General features: G+C 41.9%; 1 protein-coding gene across 4 annotated transcripts in view; it reads left to right on the top strand.

The window, feature by feature from the left end:
- clcn5b (Cl-/H+ antiporter 5b) overlaps window positions 1–16,120 on the top strand; it is a 52,870-nt gene that overhangs the window by 22,821 nt on the left and 13,929 nt on the right. For all 4 annotated transcript variants that reach the window (XM_085395781.1, XM_085395772.1, XM_085395790.1 and 1 more), the window contains 10 exons: window positions 1,289–1,461; window positions 2,359–2,458; window positions 4,309–4,496; window positions 4,882–5,004; window positions 9,415–9,621; window positions 10,234–10,314; window positions 11,370–11,604; window positions 11,690–11,865; window positions 12,039–12,179; window positions 12,731–12,917. In XM_085395781.1, the coding sequence (XP_085251907.1) occupies window positions 1,289–1,461; window positions 2,359–2,458; window positions 4,309–4,496; window positions 4,882–5,004; window positions 9,415–9,621; window positions 10,234–10,314; window positions 11,370–11,604; window positions 11,690–11,865; window positions 12,039–12,179; window positions 12,731–12,917 (1,611 nt within the window). The remainder of the gene's footprint in view (window positions 1–1,288; window positions 1,462–2,358; window positions 2,459–4,308; window positions 4,497–4,881; window positions 5,005–9,414; window positions 9,622–10,233; window positions 10,315–11,369; window positions 11,605–11,689; window positions 11,866–12,038; window positions 12,180–12,730; window positions 12,918–16,120) is intronic.

A 16,120-nucleotide genomic window follows, 5' to 3' on the forward strand; every position in this document is an offset into this window, starting at 1 on the left:
ATAAGTGGAAAAGTGTTAGTGTTCGTCCTCCAGCTTCACTGTTTATGTTATGCTAACATAGCTGTGTCGCTAGCGATCACGTAGCACATCATTATATACCAGGTAGCCCAACTTCAGTAACCCTACAAACGTCCCTGCTGTTTAGTTTCCTGTCTTCATTTATGTTGCAAGTGATAGCAGAGCTGTACGTTTGATTTTTTTCAGAAATCTCTCAGTCAGAACATGCTATATCATGCTTAGGTAACTAGCGAAACTAGCGAGCTAACTTCCGCTAACTTCTAACTCCGTTAAATGTAATAACTTTTGTTTTCATGGATGCCTGGAAGTTAAACTTTATAGTTACACCTCGTAAAGCAGCAATGCTGATCGTTTTATTAAAGATGAAAGAATTTAGACAGTTTTTAACTCTAAGTGATGCTGCAGTGTTGTTTGACCTGAAGCACACGGAGTTTAGGACCCAGATTACTCCCAGATTTAAGAGCATCTTAGTCCGACAAATACGACAATAACAATGGCCGCTTGCATGTTCTGCAAAAAAATGTGCTTTGTCGTGTATCTGACGGACAAACACCAAACCAGTTCCACATCACGGAAGTTGCACCATTTTTACAAACCAATTCTGGTTCATCTGTTTCACTCAACAATCGGCCATGTGCGTATGAAAACAAAGGCACTGCGCATGCGCGTTTTACTCCCATTCTATCGCGATATTTCATTTTCCTATCGTTGCCTAACATTATACCGGTATTACCGTGAACGGTATAATATGGCCCAGCCCTAATGTAGAGTCAGAATGAATGCAGAAGGTCCCCGGGAAAAGAATTGAGCGATAGTTTGTGTCTGTGTATTTCAAGTTACACCAACTCGGCACAATGGTGATGGTACATGTTTCTGAACAGCTTTTCTCTGCTTGTATATCAGAAACCTGAATTTCTACTCTTAGATTTACTGCAATTTGTGCTCCTAATGAGATAAACCTGTGGTCTTTCCTCTTCCTCCATCCTCAGGGCAGACCTATACTGATGTGCATTTAAATTGAGTTTCTCTGCTCAGTAAATGAAGCTAACACTGGTTATTCTAGACGAGTAAAGCTTTCTAATAAATCTTCAAATGTCTTGAGTCTTGCAGTCCTGCTGATGTTGTGACAGCTAAAGCGGAAAGGTTATATTCTGTAAACATCAGTCTGTGGTCCCATCATTGCCTCATTGCAGGAAGTGCTGAAGCGACAGGTGTTTGAATGTGACTTCATTGCTCTGTCTCAAATGTACCTTCTGTTCCTTGCTTTCAGGAGTTTACGAGGAGAGTAACGGCACCAGCAGAACAGCCGGTATGAACGGTAACGGCCCCAGCAGGCTTGTTGACCCCCTGGAGGATCCGCTGCCTGGAGTGGGCACCTATGAAGACTTCAACACCATCGACTGGGTCAGAGAGAAGAGCAAAGACCGGGACAGGCACAGGGAGGTAAGGAGGAAGGATGTTTTTGGGGGGAGTTAGATGAATTTCGCTATCATACCTATAACAAGATGAGGAATGTACTCCCTGGGTGCCAAAGCAAGCGTCAGTTCAAGGTCAATTTTCTTTTGGTAGATCTGGGTCCGTCAAATGGTGTCCAAATCAAAAATACAAATGATTACTGCTTCGTTTCCTCGTGTTTGGTGCGTCACTGTTCGTTGCCTCAGTGAGTCATCTTCAGATCACTTATAAGTGGTCCACAAAGCTCCCGAACAACTACTTACTCAGTCCTCTAAGTGATGCTATTGGGGATCTATTTTGTCATCTTTGCACTCTCCCCATGAAGTTGTTTGACAGATATGTTCATATGCCTGCTTACATTAGCAAACTCCTGCATCCATGGGTTTGGTGTTGGTTCATCGAGGTGCTCTGATCAAAGCTCTTATTGGTTCCTGGTCCTAGACTGAAAACTAAAGAAGGCTTTGTGTTTGAGTTTGCGGCTTCTAAACTTACATTAAATGCACTACAATGTCATTTGATACCTGTGGACTGGATTTATTTATTTTTTAAATTTGTTTATGATTGTGAATCACTTTGATCTCGATCTGTTGCTTGTTTTATTTAGCATTATGTGGGTTGTTTATGTATCGCCACACTTTTTAGAGTAGAAACAGGGACGATGGAGGTTATGTGCAGATGTAGCTTGGACTTCATGCCTTATTACATGAGCCGTCAATACAGCAGCACATGAGATAAATGTACTTAAATATAACTCGTCACTTTTTGTCTTGACCAGCTGTATATTTTCAGAGGTCTCAGCGTCATTCAAATGACTTTAATGTCATGTTTTAGGATATGGAAGAAATTTTTCACTTTCTCATTTCTTTCATTTCTCCGTTCATCCAGATCACCAATAAGAGCAGACAGTCCACTGTGGCCCTGCTGCACAGCATCAGTGATGCCTTCTCAGGGTGGCTGCTCATGCTGCTGGTGGGACTCATGTCAGGTACTCCACACACTCATCCCTACACATACATTTATTAATGCTTTATTACCACAGTTGTCTTCAATAACAGGTAGACACAATCATAAGGAAGGAAAAGCAAACTAACTCCAGATGCTGTGAATTGAAAAACACACTGCAGCATAAAGTATGCAAATTCTTTATACGCTGCCGTTTTGAATTGGGTGTCTCGCACATAAATTGTCCCTCTTAAGTGCAGCAGCTCAAATTCTGAGTGGTTATTGAAATGTTATCATATCTTTGCTGAATTTGGGACCTCAGGTCCTGAGCAGTAGGGAGACAAAGTTAAAGAGGCAAGGCTGAGATGCTTTGGGCTTGTCCAGATGAAGGATAGTGGATATACTGGACAAAGGATATTAAAGATGGGGATCAGTAATTAGAAGTGAAGGAGGACATGCAGATGGTTTGTGTTACACAGAAGGATGGCGGGGATTGGGTGAGATGGAGGTAGATTATCTGCTGTGGCAACAGACTTTAGGGCACTGCTCTTAAAAACACAGTTATTTAACTGATCTTCCCAGGCTTTCAGGCTTCTGAAGCACTTTGATGGAAAGCGTTTGTACTTGCTCAGACTTTTTCTCTTGTTTCATTGCTGCCTGCATCAGCTGAACATTATATCCCATGGGTTGACAGAAAACGGGTTTAGAGCCGCGACGTAGCACGAGCACAGCACTGAACATATGCGGGGCGGCACCTATCTAAAGGAAATGAATGTTAGCAATGTTGGTTAAAAATCTTTTTGTTGACCCTTTGGGTTGTAAACTTGTTCAGATTACACTGATCCACTTCTCTGACATTTGGTCGCACTCAGATATGCATAATAAAAATAATAAACTTTATCTATATAGCACCTATAAAAACAGAACTCTGAGTTATGCAGAGTACTCGGAGGCTAAATTCAAACAACCATAAAAGTCGAGATTGTTAAAACAATAAAGGGAAAATGTAAGGCGCAAACCAGGCAATCACAATAAATTGTGTGATTCCATGGAAAAGCACAGCGTTCTTCAGGCCCTGTGCAATAACGTGAGCGTATCTAATAAAACAAAACTGTGCAAAGTTTGACTAATGTCTATGACATGGGGACCTGGATATTTTATGTTTTCTCATGATTCACTGGAGGAAACTTCAATAATCTGTATTTTGTGTAAATTGTACCATCATGTGGGTGAGACGTATCAGTCAAAATAAAATTCTCCTCACTTACATTTTAATACCAGGCTTATCTTCTAGCCCAGATTTGTTCTGTCTCAAAAACTCGTTTTAAAACTCATCATTGTAGCTTATCTCAGTGAAAATGGAGAGCACTGTTACTTCTGTTCCCTTGCTACTGCTAAGACCTCAAGCAAGGGAACAGAAATAATAACGTAGACAAGTTAAGGCGGTAACCAGACAATAAAAGGCTGTAAAAGACAGCATTACTTGTATTGAGAGGACAGAATACAAGTCTATATAAAGTGAGTTTAAGATGAACTTTAAAGGAAGTCAAGGATTTGGCCTCATCTCCTCAGGCCGTTTGTTCCGAAGAAGAGGAGCACGATCTGTTTTAGACTTGAAACAAATGGAGAGTCTGCTGAAGCCAGTGTTTCCACAGTGTGTCTTTCTCGTGTCCTCCCCTAACCCTCCAACTGGCCACAGCAGATGGCTGCTCCTCCCTGAGCCTGGTTCTGCCAGAGGTTTGTTCCTGTCAAAAGGGAGTTTTTCCTTCCCACTGTCACCGAGTGCTTACTCATAGGGGGAGCTGTCTGATTGTTGGGGGTTCTCTCTATTATTTTAGGGTCTTTATCTTACAGATTTTTCTTTCTTGTTGTCTTTCTTCTCAACTTTTTCAGGTGCTCTAGCCGGCGGCATCGACATCTCAGCCCACTGGATGACGGACGTGAAGGGAGGGTTGTGTCTCCGAGGCTTCTGGTTCAACCACGAGCACTGCTGCTGGTTGTCTAACGAGACCACGTTCCAGGAGAGGGACCGGTGTCCACAGTGGCAGAGCTGGGCTGAGCTCATAACAGGAAAGTCAGAGGTAGGAGAAGATTTTAAAACTTTCTGCTGATTTTGATGTGTGCAATTTCTAGTTGGTAGCAGTTGTTATTCTCAGAATTGTTTTTGAGGGATTTTCTTGGCTCCAAATGTGTGAATGAAGTGTAATCCCAAGCCTTGAGTTTGAGATTTGTTGACTGTTCCTCAGGCTTCAGTGCTGCTATGGCTCCATCTACTGGTTGAAAACTGTCATGGTGCAAAATCTAAACCACTGTGACTCCAGGATTTCCACAAAACGAATCCCTGCTTAGTTATTTATGTTATGTTTATTTATGTTGTGTTTATTTATTCATTTTTCAGAAATCATTTGTCACTTCGTGTGTGTGTGTGTGTGTGTGTGTGTGTGTGTGCTATTTGTGCCTCTGCAGGGTCCCTTTGCCTACATCATGAACTACCTGATGTACATATTTTGGGCTCTGATGTTCTCCTTCTTGGCTGTCATACTGGTCAGAGCCTTTGCTCCGTACGCATGCGGATCAGGAATACCAGAGGTGAGGCTGCACTCTAAACAATAATGGTAAACCATCACAGTTTTTAACTGACTCGTTATATTAATGGTTTAAATCACTTTTTTCCCACTTTATGTTGTTGCTTTTATTTCATCTCTTATTTAGTTCATAGGCCACTTACAGCCTGTTTTGACATCAGGAATAGTTGGACCACTAAGACTGTTAGATAATTAACTATAGAGGCAAAAAACACTTTCAGGAGATTCTCTTCTCTTTCACTATAAAGAAAATTCTAAAAATTTAAAAATGTAACCTAAAAATGTCATATTTAATAAATCTTTAACATATAAATGTAAAGAAAAGCAAGCCATATAACAGCTCTGTTTTTCCACACTGCTGTAATAAACCAGTGAAATCCGTCACCCACAGCTCCTTAATCTGACACAGATTTGTAAAATTACAGAAAGGTAGAGGGAGCTTGTTACCCAAACTTTGAACTGACTGTTTCAATGACATTTAAAAAGAAGAAAATGTTTTGGACCCAGTGTTTTTTCTTTTTCTTTTTTTCTTAAACAAAGAACAAACACAGTTTCTTTGGTTCATTGACGGCAGCAATCCCTTAAGTATTGTCCCCAGCCCTCTTGTGGGCCTTTTAGGTACTGCAGTCAATTCAATATCATTAAAATAATTTGGGATTGGTTCCGAAATCAGATTTTCCTATTGAAATGTTCTTTTAAAATCCCAGAAGATTTTTTTTAAATTTAGATTTTGTAATAAATGTAAAAATGAAGACCGTTCAAACCTTTGGCTCAGAATTGTGAGGATTTGATATCCATGATCAGGGGTCGGCAACCTTTCTGATGACGAGTGCCATTTAAAATTTCCTCAGAGGTCAGTGTGCCATATGATTGCATTAGCAATAAATTTAATAACGCTCTATATTAACAGTTACACACTATATAGAACCACTTCATACAATTATATTTGTTCGCAGATGTTGGCAGCTATCAGCGAATAGTTATCAGGTATTTTGAAACAAAAAAAAAAGACTTTTTATCCATAACAGCAAATGGACTGTACAACAGAAAATACAAATGCTATTTATAGTCTCCTCACAACAATGATAAGAAAAATAAACTGGGCCAGTATGGCATGTTTGATAATACAGAGATACACATGTTAATATGATCTCTGGTCTCCCACTCAGAGACACAGGTCTCCGAGTGTCCAGCATTCAGACGGCTACCTGAGGAGAAAATCTGCTCACACAGATATGTGGAGTCAAATACTGTCAATAAGGCCTCTGCAATGTTCTGAAGACAGTTAAACTTGTCAGGTAGTGATGTCCAGCAGGTGAAAATGCAGCTCCATGAACACGCACAGCTGTGGATTCCAGCTGCTTCCATGTTGCATTAACTGGCATTAACTCAGCCAGTTAATGCGAGACAAATCCAGCTGCTCATTAAAGATTTCTGGTTTGATCAGAAAATAAAGCATTGGTCCAAACACCTGAAAGTCCCAAACATGCATTGTGTCTCGAGTCTACGGATGCATCCGTGTATCTCCGTGCTGATGCTGTGCTGAGCGAACAGCTCCTGAAGCTTTTGAAGTGTCAGAATGTGGAAAGCTAACAACGTCCCTCTCACCAGTAGGCAAAGTTATTTTTAGCCAATTACAAGTTGAATCTGGTAGTTGGGGTTGTTAGCTAAGATACCGTCATTAAGAAGCGGCACAACTAATGTGTCTATGCGAGCTGATTTGCGATGTGCACCGCTGGCCTGGCCATTTATTTTTTGATGCACCCTCTCAGATTAATTCACTGCGTGTCGTGCCCAGGAATGGACTGGGACAAAAAAACAGCCTCTGGCATTTTGACTACAGACCGGCCCACCAGGTATTACAGCCATAAAGCCTTTGAATGAAAGCAAACACTGTTGTGACAGTGATGTACAGTCTTGTTGGTATATTAATGATTTCTATACATTTTACATCAGATAAAAACTTTGGTTGTAAGCTTCAGATAATTATTTAATAAAAGCTAGACATTTTAAATGAGAATAAGAAAGTATTTCTTTGTGCCCCCTTTTCCCTGTTAATGCCCTACCTGCCCCCTGGCAACACTTTGCTAGACCCGCCCCTGCACAGTTACCAGCTGTCAGCTACATAAAAAAGGATCCTGGTGTTATTTGTCTCTCAGAAACGGTTCATAACTTCAACTCATCCATGTCACCTAAAAGCTAAACCTGTTTCTCCATCACCTGCTCAGCTCTGATGATTCAGTAAGGACATCTCCTGGTTTCATCTTCATGTTTCCCTCTCACCAGATATACAAACCGACATCATGACCAGCAGCTTTTACAGCTGTGGCTCCAGCAAACATCAGCTGATACTAGAAAGTAATATTAAATAAATTCTAACAACAGCTGATCAAGCTTAAACGTGCTGCTGTTGTTTAGCGCGACATCCGCTGGTTTCCTCTTTCTGGCGCAAAGTGGGCGATAAATAAACAAGAGAGAAAAGCCGATCAGCTGATCATTGATCAGTTTCATGATTGAAGTAGCAACAGGAGAGAGAGGGTGAGAGGATGAAAGAAGAGGAGGCAGCTGCAGCGTAAAGACGCAGAATAAATCCAGCTGTGTGTCTTTTTCATTGTAGCTGAAGTACGGGACAAACTGTTCCTTTTCAGCTCAACACGAAACGCGTAATAATTTCTCTGAATGCAGGACGATTCTGTCTTTTTACGGGACGGTTGGAAACTCTGCTAACTAAAGTTCAACATCAGTAACATCATAGCACCCACCCAGCTGTATAGAAACTCTGTCATGCTAGCTAGTACGCAGTATGAGTTATTGTAACTGACTGTAAAAAGTCAGCACAACGAAAATAAACTCCACCTAAACTTGGTTTGTATCATCTGACCCAGACAGACTGCAGGTCATAACTTCTTACCTGAAGTTCAGTTCACCTGACACTCGGACCGGCAGCTGCCTCAGGTCTCTCCTCCTCCTGCCTCCCCTTTCTCTCATCCACCTGCTGGCCTCCACCACTTGCTAATGTTACTGAATCTGAGGAAGCTCCACCACAGCCACCACCAAACAACTAAGTTATTTTTACACACCGGCCAGCATCTGACCAATCCACCACCTTTCATTGTTTATACCGTTACAAAAAAATAAAAAATAAAATAAAAAATCATCAGGCCACCGAGCAAATGCCCGATGGCCAGTCCAGCTATGGTCGTGCCATCAGTTAACCCTTCGCGTGCCCAGGGTTGCCGACCCCTAATCTACCATGATGGCTAAAAGTTTTGGCAGCGGCACTGGTTTTGGGTTTCATAACTTTACAGTTTCATGTTTCAGAATTTAGTTTTTCACGTTTCTGTTCTAGTGAAGAACAAGTACGAGTATTTCATAAGCTTCAAAGTGGTTTATAGTCAAATAAGTCAAACTTATGCAGGGAGTTGGTGTTTCCAGTGTTGACCCATCTTGATGACAGTCCACTGCAGCCTTAGAAGCCTCACTGGGCTCCTGCTTGCCCACCTGCTTTTTAAAAAGAGGCCATGCTGAAGACTTGAGGCACTGATTAAGCAGACATCACTCAGGATTTGGCCCAGAAGAGAAGCGAACTACAGAAGAAGGGTCAAAACTGTTAACACTGACTCTTTGCATAAATTTGATTTATTTGCCACTAAAAGTCTTTGAAACCTATGAAATGTTTTTCAGTGGTTAAAGTGGGAGCTGTCATGTTGGGGTGGTGCAGCATGAGAACAAGAATTACTTAGACGCTTCATTCATAAACACATCAACAACAACAACAACAAAGAAGAGTTGCTCGTTAATGCTGCTCCTGTTCAGTTGTAGGAAACTTAGTATATTCACGTACTTAGAGTGTTTTTCTTTTTAATTTTAATAAACACCAGGTCAACTAGTTCTGCTTCTCCTGTTCCCTGTTCTTCCCGTCCATCTGCCTTTGTTTACTCTCCTGTTCGCTCCGTTTCTTTCATTCTTCATTTCTGAGGAGGTGAAAAGCCAAAGATTTGCTTACACTCTGGAAAGCCAAACATTTTCTCACTGGATTCGTCCATTCTAGAAAAAAACGAAAACAAAAATACACCAGCTTCCTCCAAATCCAAATATTATCCTGCTCACTACTCCTCTCAGTTGAAGAACTGTTTAATTTTGTGGAACTTGAATCGTTTTCTCCCAACACTCTCGTTTCTCAAAGGTCAGCAGGGCCACGCACGAGAGATTAACCACTTATTTGAAAGAAAAATATCAAAACGCAAACCTCATTTCTCTCCTTGGGCCCTCCTTCTGTGTTTACACTCGCTTTCTTGTGGTTATACACTCAGACAGGCGTATCTAAACTGAACCCTCCCTAACATAAACATATCCTCATCTTCTCCTTGCACATGCAAACAAACCCACCCACTCTCACCTCCGTCTTCCTCAGATTAAAACCATCCTCAGTGGCTTCATCATCCGGGGCTACCTGGGGAAGTGGACCCTGATCATCAAGACCATCACCCTGGTCTTAGCCGTCTCCTCCGGGCTCAGTTTAGGGAAGGAAGGCCCTCTGGTCCACGTCGCCTGCTGCTGTGCTAATATACTCTGTCACCTGTTCACCAAGTACCGCAAGAATGAGGCCAAGAGGCGAGAGGTAAGCAGGGGTGACGCCGGTGTTGTTGGAGGAGTTATTGCGGGTTTTTGGGGAAACTTGACAGGAAAGACGGTCATCAAGAAAAAAAACCGTACAAGCAAAATATTGCAATAGCTAAAGACCAATAGTACAAGGCTGTTGACCTTTTACATTTATGCAGATAAATTGATCTGTTACATGAAAGTCCAACTTGGAAATGATATTTTAAACCACACTGGTTAATCATGCAAGTCTTAAATTGGAAGCAGACCTCAAAACAGGAGCTTTTTATATAACCTGGCAACTCACACCTGATAATTTTGGATGGGTAAATGGAATTAAGGAGATCTCTCAATGAGAGAAAAATAATGTGACTGTCCAGAATATCTACTCTCTTTGCAGAAATATATTTTTCACATATTCTCTAGTTTAGATTAAATTGATGGAAAAGACAAAGTTTCTGATTGAAGCTTTAAATTTTTCACATAAATGGGAACAGCAGTGCTTTTCCTGTACTGCCGTTATCCCTTTAATCTGCACGTGATCAAGTTTGACGGGCTTGATCACTTGATTGTTTTGTTGGGCAAGACAGTTGGTACAGTCTCTCCCTTTTTTTCTTGTCTCTACATGTAGGTGTTATCAGCGGCAGCAGCAGTGGGCGTGTCAGTGGCTTTTGGAGCTCCTATTGGAGGAGTCCTGTTCAGTCTGGAGGAGGTGGGTAGAGCTTATGATGCGTTTTCCACTGTTTTCTATCATTTGTCTGCAGATTCTCTGTATCTGTATTTCTGTGTCAGAACAACACCTGCAGTGCCGGCTGTTTTATTACTCCACAAATACCTGATTTGAATTGGGTTTTTAATTGCTTTCCACTTCCTGTGTAATTTTTTCGTACTGGAACACAGCACAGCGCTGGCAACAAGCTGGGACATAATAAATATGAGAAATTATTTGCAGTCTTACTTTGGGAAGCGAATGCATTTTTGGCAGCTGTCAAATCCATCTTGGGTAGAAACATGCTGAAGAGTTTCTGGAATAAGGAAACTGGCACTTTGATCACCTCATGGGGTTTCCCCAAAACAGGGAACATGACCAGTGTCTTTATAGAGCCGGCCTGGCCGTGCACTGAACTGATGAACCACGGTTAGTTTATAATATGAGATAATGTAATGAAAACTATTAGGTCAGTGTTGGTCTCACAAAATAGAGGAAAGGCCAATACTTGAGCATTTTGTTAATTAAAAAAATACTTGGAGTTTAATTGCCCATACTGTTTTTTTTATTGGCTCTTTCTATCGCCCCACTCAGAGATCCCATCTCAAATAAAGAGTTGCTTAAGTCTGCTATGCTTATTAGACTTTCCAAGAGTTTTTAATTTCATTTAGTTTAAAATTGTTATTTTTGATTCAGTTGTGTCTAATTTGGTTTCCAGAGCTTGCTTTGTTTTTATTGTTTAAAGATGTTTAAAGATGAGTGAGATATTTGAGTCTCGCATAAACAGAAGCAGTAAAAGTTTTCTTGGGATGGTTGTTTTGACAATCTGAGCAAAATTGGAAAAAGACAACACTTTAAAAACGAGGAGAATAATGTCTTATTTTGTTTTAGTTCGTTTTGTAAATACAATTTTTGGTTGAGCCTAGTTTTTATATCTTTGTGTTTTCCATTCAGTCCAGTTGTAGTTATTTTGTTTAGGTTTGGGGTGAGGTGTAGTGAGCTCCGGCTTTGCCTCTCTCTCATCAATAAATGTCTCTGTCCGCCTCTCTCTCCTCCAGGTGAGCTACTACTTCCCCCTGAAGACTCTGTGGCGTTCGTTCTTCGCCGCTCTGGTGGCGGCCTTCACCCTGCGCTCCATCAACCCGTTTGGGAACAGCCGCCTGGTGCTCTTCTATGTGGAGTTTCACACGCCGTGGCACCTGGTGGAGCTGGCCCCTTTCATCCTGCTGGGGATCTTTGGAGGCCTTTGGGGGGCGCTGTTCATCAAGGCTAACATTGCCTGGTGCAGGCTTCGTGAGTAGCGGTGACATATCTGTGACGTATTTTTCTTTCCTTTGTGTCTCCAACCCATAAATTAACTTCTCCACACACCTCACAGGTAAAACCACTTGTCTGGGTCACTACCCCGTCATCGAGGTGCTGGTGGTCGCCGCGCTGACCGCCTTGCTCGCCTACCCCAACAGTTACACCAGGATGAGCGGATCCGAGCTCATCTCGGAGCTCTTCAACGACTGCTCCCTGCTCGACTCGTCTCAGCTGTGCGGCTACAAACAGGTCAGCCGATAAATCGCTGCATCAGGATACTGCAGTTTTTCACGTGATTATTTAACCTTGCTGAGCTATCTAATATATCTTTATATATATTTCTTGTTCTTCTCTCTCGCTGCTTCCTTTCCCCCTCTTTCTGTCTCCATGCGTATCTTTCTTCTCCTCACTCGTGCTCGCAGCCAGCCAACACGTCAGACACAGGTGTAGATAACAGCCTCGCTGACCGGCCAGCGGGACCGGGCCTTTACACGGCGCTGTGGCAGCTGGCCCTGGCCTTGGTCTTCAAGATGATGATCACTGTTATTACATTTGGCATGAAGGTTTGTGAAGAGACACTCAGCGGTCCGCTTTGAACTCCTCATCAATGAGACATTTATTGTTATTCTCCCCGTGGTGTAACATTGCATGTAAAAAGCCTACAAAGGCAGCTGCCTTTAATATATCTGAAGCCACATTTGATCAAGTTTCCAGCGTTCATTCACTCGTGTTACCCATTTGGGAATTTCGATGGATGAAGTAAGTGATTCTGTAAATGGTTTTCTGCGATTCATATGCGATGTGAATCCCCGTCATGTGGCTCGCTGAGGAAAGAAATGAATATTGTTTTCTAGAAAACGCAAAAGTCCCTTTGGTAACGAAGCTAAAATGAATTGGCTGAAAATGCCTGTGGAAATGTTTTAATTAGAGACAATCTTGTCTGAGATGGTGATGTGCATCATGAGGTTCTCTGATGGGGAAAAGTTGGGAACATAACCAGCATCTGGGAGGGAAGGCCCTCTTTTTGACTTATTGGATTAAAAGCTAACGCAAACTGAACTGTTAGATGCACAGAGGTCTGGATGGATATTTTTAACTGGTTCTGTCCGTGCAGGTTCCCTCTGGTCTCTTCATTCCCAGCATGGCAGTTGGAGCCATAGCTGGCAGGCTGCTCGGCGTTGGCATGGAACAGCTGGCCTACTACAACCACGACTCGGTTATCTTTAAAGGGTGGTGCTCTCAGGGGGCAGACTGCATCACGCCGGGGCTTTACGCCATGGTTGGAGCTGCCGCTTGTTTAGGTGAGACATGGATGTCTGTTTCCTGAGTGTTTGCTTGATTTAAACCACTGTGTGGTTGGGTGGAGGGTGAGAAGGGTGTCGTCGGGAGGATTGAGAAGTGACAGAAGATACTGGACAGAAAAGCGTAAAGCAAGAGTGGCGGTGAAGTCTCAGAGGCTGTTTGGGTTTAGATTTAGGCTGTTTCGTAGTAATATTCTAAACATGCTCTTCTACCAACATCCTGAGTCTGACATGGAAATGTTTTAGGATATATAGAAAGCAGCTGGATGTGAGAAGGCTGAAGGACTCCTTGGTCCACACCAGAGGAAGCCATTCCATGAATCTTTGTGTATGACTTTATCTATCCAGTTTATTATGGTCTGTAAATGATTCGAGGTGCCTGACATTGCAAACAGTCACTTAAAGGAGCTTTACATTTTAATTTAAATCCACCCTTCAGTCTATCCATCCATTGTCCTTCCACTTGTCTCCTGAAGTCGGGTCACAGCGGCAGCAAGCTAAAATTTCCAGTTCCTCCTGAGGGATCCCAAGTTGTTCCCAGACCAGACAAGATATGGGTTTACCCCCCGATCTCGTCTCAGTTACGCATGCGCTGAAAACATCCAAAGGAGACATCCTTACCAGAGCCTCAATCCGCTTCATCCAGCTCCTTTCAACAAGTAGTAGTAGTGGTTCTCCTCTGAGATCCCTCTGGATGTCTGAACTCCTCACCCTGCCTCTAAAGTTGGCCCCAGCCACAGCAAGGAAGAAACTAATTTCAGCCACTTGTATTCACAAGTTTTCTCTTTTGCTTATTATCCGTAATTCATGACCATAGGTGATGGTTGGGGCATAGATGAAAGCTTCACGAAAGACTCGGCTCACTCTTCATCGCGACAAACAAGTTCATTGCACCAGTCCGCCCGTCCAACTGACACTCCTCCGTCACATTACTCGTGAATAAGATCCCAAGATACTTGAAGTCCTTTGCATAAAACAATCAGACAATCCACTATAAGCAGGCACCAGGTAATGGCAGGAAAGAAGGAAGGCCATTTTTTCTAAACAGGAAGAAATCTCAGGCTCTGTGACTGGAATCCATCTGCTGTGATGGGGAAAAACAGACAAAACACAACTCTGTGGAAGAGAGAATATAACAGTTAATAATTAAGAATGTATGAATGGATAGACGGAGCAGACGGGTGTCTGTCGATCAAAAACCAAAGGGAATGTGTGCAGTGTTTTCTTATATTAGTCCCCAGTGGAAGCATGAAAAACACGTCTTGATTTTTGCTCGATAATCCAGGTAAGGAAGCTTCAAAAAGTTCATTCTGAAGTTCCTCCAAACTGTGCTGTTTATAACGCTGGCCAAACTTCACTTGGATGAGTAATTAAACATTTCTCCTGCTGAAAAAGCTCCATCCAGAAGAACAGAGTCAAGTTTGTGGCTTGTGTAGCGCAAAAAATATCGGCCCCTTGTGGGACTCCGTGGCCAACATTTGTGTGCGGGGAAGGCTCCTTGCTTACAACAAACTGGAATCTATCAGATACTTATGAATCACGCCAGCTCAGCACATGGCCTTTAATAGTAATAATGCTTTTTAGTCACTGTTATAAACATTTGGTCATCAGTGGTAGCTCAACCCTGCACTGGTGAAACGAGACCCTACAGGTCAACAAAATATCAGTGTTTCAACACTGATGACTGATTATCTTTTTTTTCTGAAGCAAATCCAAAAATTTCTTCAATTCAAAATCTGCCACTTCCCTTATTTATTCTTTTAGAAAAAGATTTTCGAATAAAACTGGTTCAAAAATGCTGCATTGGCACATTTAACCTTGTTTTATTGAGATAAAAGTACCTATTTAAATACAGAAAAAGCTTTACAGAGCGATTGTTTACTACACATCATCTGGTGTTTAATACACCACAGATTTATAGCTGTTTATTAAATCAGTTTTCTCTTCAGTTCATAGATGTCACATGTCGTACACACTTCAGGTTTCTGATATTAGCCATTACTTTTCATGTGCAGTAAATTGTTTTAACGCTTGATGATGATGATACAGTTATCATTGTTTTCCCTTTCCCTTCTCTTTTGTCTAACTAAACATAGCACAGAAAAATGATGCTGATGGGTTATCGTTCTCTTCACAGAGAGGTGTCTAGTCTAAAAACAGATGTTTAATTCTTCGCACAAGAAGAAAGTTTGAGGGTAGCGAGCCGCGTGTTTTATAGATCTGGGACAGAGTTTAAAGAGAGGTTTCTTGTTTCTGAAATATGTCTCTGTAATATATGCACACACTACACTTTATGATAGTGCTCATAAATAAAATATCTGGCAGTGAAAGAGATCTCATCTGATTTAAGAAAGCCAGAGATTTCATTCCCTTTACTACACTGTGGTTTGTCTCTTTGCATTTTCCTCAAAGTCTCTTTCACAACACAGGGCAACAGCATTTACACACAGGAGTCTCCACTCTTGACCGCCTCAGACTCTCATGTGCTGCTGTTATTCTTGTTCACAAGTCACCATTATGGGATTGTGCCATCGTAGCTGCTCCGTGGAGCTGTTTGAGCTGCAAACATTCAAACCCAGCATACGCCAGTACTTGGATCTCTATACGTTTACTTATTTTGCTGGCAAAATACATGCTGGCACTAAATACATTCCTGATGATCTGGTACAGCAATGCAAATAGAGATGGCTCGTAGAGCCAAAACTAAAACAAGGGTAGCTACTTTCAGTTATTACACAGTAATAACACACTGCCAAATACTCGTGTCTAGATAGAAAATGCTCCTCCTCGAGTTTTCTTCCTGTTAACTTTTTCCCTCAAACAATATTTGATGACTTTCCCTGTACCCTCAATGACGATGTTTGACACCTCAGTGCGTATAAATAAAGACGTGGTTTGGCGACTTTTACAGATTTTTCCCGGGGGGGGGGGGTTGCATAATCACAAACCACCTTTACTAATATCTGATGCAAATCCAGTCATTTATTCTTTAGTCAGGCCTGAAATATGGCAGAAACCTTTAACCTCCTAGGACCTGGAGTCCACATATGTGGACGTCGCAATTTGGGCTGTCTAGACCAAAATACTAAATTTCGCTCTACAAGGGCCTGATATCCACTTAGAAGGACATTATACCGCCACTGTTCTATTGAAATTTAAAATGAATGTCCTCTCATGTGGATCTTACTTTTCTCAGAAACAAA

The sequence above is a fragment of the Rhamphochromis longiceps genome, linkage group LG3 (genome assembly GCF_057381845.1).
Source record: "Rhamphochromis longiceps isolate RC_006_pf linkage group LG3, R_longiceps_female_GT1.1, whole genome shotgun sequence".
NCBI lineage: Eukaryota > Metazoa > Chordata > Actinopteri > Cichliformes > Cichlidae > Rhamphochromis > Rhamphochromis longiceps.